This window comes from Aplysia californica, unplaced genomic scaffold, assembly GCF_000002075.1.
Source record: "Aplysia californica isolate F4 #8 unplaced genomic scaffold, AplCal3.0 scaffold00319, whole genome shotgun sequence".
In the NCBI taxonomy this organism is placed as follows: Eukaryota; Metazoa; Mollusca; class Gastropoda; order Aplysiida; family Aplysiidae; genus Aplysia; species Aplysia californica.
The window spans coordinates 186,480-190,813 of record NW_004797589.1 but is presented as its reverse complement, the minus strand read 5'-3'; the positions used below and the strand labels follow the sequence as shown (position 1 = coordinate 190,813).

Genomic DNA, 4,334 nt, shown 5'->3' with positions numbered 1-4,334 from the left:
GGGGGTTATTCATGTGTTTGTAACACTTTATAAATAGAAATCTATGAAGGATAGAGCGTTATTTTCATCATCAGTTAACACACTCCCGCGGTATTCATGGTGAAAACACACGTTTCCCGGCGCGCGCGCTGTACACCAACAGTACACACTGAGTGACCCCGGCGGCCTGCCCGGCACGTCCGACATAATCGGTTGCTGATAAGATACGCATCTGGGCACAGACGCAGGATAAGAGTTAACTACGGCTAGCCACTTCGGTTTTTTTCATGAAGGATTTTATTTTTTGCGAGAAGACTAAATGCAAAATAAGTGACTGCCAAGGTCGATCAGTCTTGTTTTCTCACAGTACCTTTTGAAGGTATTTTCAAATGAAGTATAGATCTAGTCCGGGAGTTCAAAATGGAGTTCAAGTTTATTTTCCCGAACGTTCGGAGAAATAGAGCCGGCCAACTCTTTACTCTCAATCAACAAAGACTGAGAACCACATTTTATAAGACTTAAAACTCAACTGTTTCCTCCCGACCAAGTATTACCTTATATGACCCCGGGCCTAAGCCTTCTTAGATTTCAGAAGATCTACTAGATTTAGATCTAGAATCTAGCCCCGACCTCATCACTGACGGTAGGCCGAGACTACTGTCCGTGTCGGTGCCCGTCAGCGGTCAGTGTCAGAAGCCGCAGCAGAGGCCTCAGAGGCAGACAAGACAAGACAAGTGGTGAAGGAATTGGTAATAATTAAAAAGCTTCTTACCGAGTTGGCCAATGACCTGCCGATTCTGAGTGAAGAAAGCATTTTTGCAAGAAGAAAGGCGAAACTGTTAGTTACTAAATTCTAGGTGTGTCCTTCGATGAGAAACTCGGCACGGCAGTCGCAGCCGCTGAGGTCAAGTCAAGCCACCGAACACAACACTTAGCAAGGGACCGCACTCTTACGATCACTTTTCCGACTTTTTTATGCCTATGAAACGGAAGAAGTCATATATGAACGGTGGTGCGTGTATTTTTCTCCCATATTAAAATGAACGCATCAATTTCTCCTCTCACCTACTCTTCACTTTTTTTTTTATTATGCCATTACCATTTGTTTGAACAAGTCTTTTTGAGAAGGGATGGGTACAAAGCAGGCGCGGTTCTTTCACAGAGCCTGGTCATCCAGTGCCGCCCAAACTTATATTCTATCGCGCAAAGCACCCACAAACAGAAAATAAAAGAAGCCCGCAACAAGCTTAGTAATTAACTAGCCAAATCTTACTTAAATTAATTAATGCAAGTCCTCACAGGCGCCTTAGATCATGTAGCTTTATAATTACTGTGCACGCCCCCTTTTTAGCACCTCTGGCAGCCCTGGTACAAAGGTTCTTTTTTTTAATTTTCAAAGTCTCGTATTCACCTGCTGCGGTGTAAAATTAATAATATAATATGAAAAGGTAAATGTTTACAGCCCCGTTTACACAATAGACAAGTGGGCAGCTTCGATCATTCCTGTTCATGCTAAACCGAACTGTGAAATATCTTAGCAAAAATTATTCCCTGACTTTTTAAAAATATTCAGTACATGAGAATGAAACTCACGTTTTCAGTATTCAAGGCCAGGAGCCGCCCATCGAATTATAGGGCCTATATAATTTTAATATAATAATATAGCTGTTATCCGTGTCTTCAAAATCCTCATTTTTCATGCTAACAACAAAACAATAGGTACGTTAATCTTCTTAATCGTGTTTACCAGATGCCGGTCTTTACTCGAATGTGGCATATATAGTCTTCTGAAGATCCTCCGGTGCCCGCATGTACTTGAACACAACGCATGTCTCTAAATTAATTATTTTAGAGATATATTATATCTCTCAGGCAAAACTCAACCCCCAAAAACCCGCCGGCAGTGCTTCACCTATACTTTGTGACGTCTACTAAATTGTATAGGCCTTTTTATAGCTGCCCACGTTAAAGATAATATGGTGATCCAAAATCGATATAAAGTAGGCTTCGGCCGCTATATATCGAGCAAAATTCAAAATTTCCTACCGACTTTAATTAATGTGTTCTCCGCACTCATGACCTTATGCAGTTGCGAGCGCCGTAAACTTACTAAAACTAAAGTAAAGAAGTGTACCGGCATTTGTGGCGCAGTGGGTAAGCGTTTGAACGACGCATACGGAAGACATGAGTTCGATTCCGACATGGGTTCGAACGCCGTAAAACTCTTAGTAAATTTGTCCCCGCACCCGATCCGGACATTGGGGATTGCCTTGTTCGTGAAACAACTTCCTGCGCCTTCGGCATAATATTGTGGTAGGGTGGCCAGTTCCTTTCCACGCCGCCTTTACTTCAACAACTCGAAGTAACATACCCATTAATGCTGGGTGGGCAGGAGGGGGGCAAAAAAAATCCGTGTCCGAAACGAGGCTCGAACCCGGACTTTCCGCTTCGGAGACGAGCGCACTAACCACTTCGCCACCCACCCTAAAACTCTTACTTAACTAAATTGGTTCCTACAAGGAGAGATTTTTTATTTAGCATTTCCGTCATTCTACTGGGACGCTGTATCACTCTCAGTTCAGGTTAGCCCTGATCATAACATCGATGGGGCGGAAAACTTCTACAGTTACATAATTAAAATATGTGTTGTCATTATGAGGCATTCATCCACATACCGTCTTTATCCTTGTTTTCTCTCAAACTATTCTGATTCATTTTTTTTTAAATTGCTATTAACTACCTCGGAATATCAGAGTTCTATCTGACATTTTGGGCCGTTTTGAGTTACTAAGACCACGAGGCAAGAAACCAAATGTTCAATCAGCTCTATCAAAACCGTAAGAAAATTCGGAGTCACTAATTATCTAGAAATCTAAATAATTACATTCGGAAAAAGGTTGACATACATGTACATCTATTTTATTGAGAAACGCAAAAACGGACAATTTTTTACGTAAAATTTCTCAACACTAGTTACTGAGGGGATAAAACTTTGTAAACTTAGGGTAGCAATCTTGTTATCATTCCAAGTGCGTTGTCTCTATGGTATCTAAACTTGTATGTTGTTGTTTCATATCTACGTAAAACACTTTATCAAAGTACTGTGTGTCAAGTGTAATGTTATTGTTGTTGTTGTTTTTCCTCCATGCCTTATGTTTAAGCATGCCAAGTGTTAGATAAGTAGACAAGATCACGTGCTTATTATTGAATGATGTTGTCTGACTTTAACCGAACGTTGTGTTTTTATAGTCCGTCTCTTTTAAATCACTATAAGGGGGCAATCGTGGTCTAGAGGTTAAGGTGTTCACCTCTCATTCAATTTGCTTCGGGTTCAAATCCGGATAGCGACGGAAAAGTTTCTTCTCGAAAACTTTCTCCTTTCACATCTTGTCCAGCTTTCTAACAATATTCTGTGGTTTGATTTCGTCTCCACTTTCTGCTCTTACCCCCTCCTCTGGGCCCCTGACTCTTTCTGTAGCCTTTTTACTGCTACTCCTTGGCCCCTTCTTACTGCTGTCTTTCAACCACACCCCTGATCTTATGGTAGGTAAGATCTAACATCTAGCCTTCCCGGATAAGGTCAAAACATCTCGGAGGTCGCGTGTGCAAGTTGCGTATGTTAAAGATCCATTGGTGGCCCAGAATCGATAAGACTAGGCTTCAGCCGCCACCCGAGAAAAATTAAAAATTCCTTTATAAAGTGAACATGTTTAATATAACTCGTGCGCTCATAATGACCTTATGAAGTTGCGAGCGCCGTAAAAAGAAAACTTACCCCCAAAAACGTACGTAGTGTTATTATTATCCGTCTCCTTTTAATCACTACAATGTTATTATGAACAGACATGTGGTTCTTGCGTCTGTTGAGTAACGGTTAGGCGCTTGGCTGTTGCACTCAGGAGACTTAAGTTCGATTCCCAAGAGGGGAGAAAATTTTTATCAAGTATCTGTTGTATCCTTTTTAGCCTGAATTGGTCCTGGCATGCAGTGTTGAAAATGGGCCGCCTAAAAGATCTAAATTAAAGTTGGGGGCGAAGAAGCAACTATGTTAAGAGAAAAACATAAAATGCTATGGGGGAGATGGGGTGGTGGGGGTAAGGTATACCTGCACCGAGCTATCTCGAGAACAATGCCACAATAATAGATCTGCATGTATCATTATAGGCCTATCATAATTAAATATAGATTAATGGTATCGATCCAATATTGAGTTGGCGATATCGGTCGAGGGCTGCGTTAAGGTCATCTGCGTAGGCCCTAGGGCGCGCCTGTCTCGCTTTTGTCGTCTGCTGGAAATCTTGGTTTGTGGTTTGGAGTGGGAAGGCGTGGCGTGCGTGCGTGCGTGCGTGCGAGCG

At 41.9% G+C, this 4,334-nt stretch overlaps 1 protein-coding gene across 1 annotated transcript in view; it reads right to left on the bottom strand.

The window, feature by feature from the left end:
- Positions 1 to 928, bottom strand: part of LOC101858195 (probable pyruvate dehydrogenase E1 component subunit alpha, mitochondrial) — a 17,868-nt gene extending 16,940 nt beyond the window's left edge. The window contains exon 1 of the mRNA XM_005102268.2: positions 752 to 928. Within this exon, the coding sequence (XP_005102325.1) occupies positions 752 to 793 (42 nt within the window). The 5' untranslated portion in view covers positions 794 to 928. The remainder of the gene's footprint in view (positions 1 to 751) is intronic.
- Positions 929 to 4,334: the final 3,406 nt, after the last annotated feature.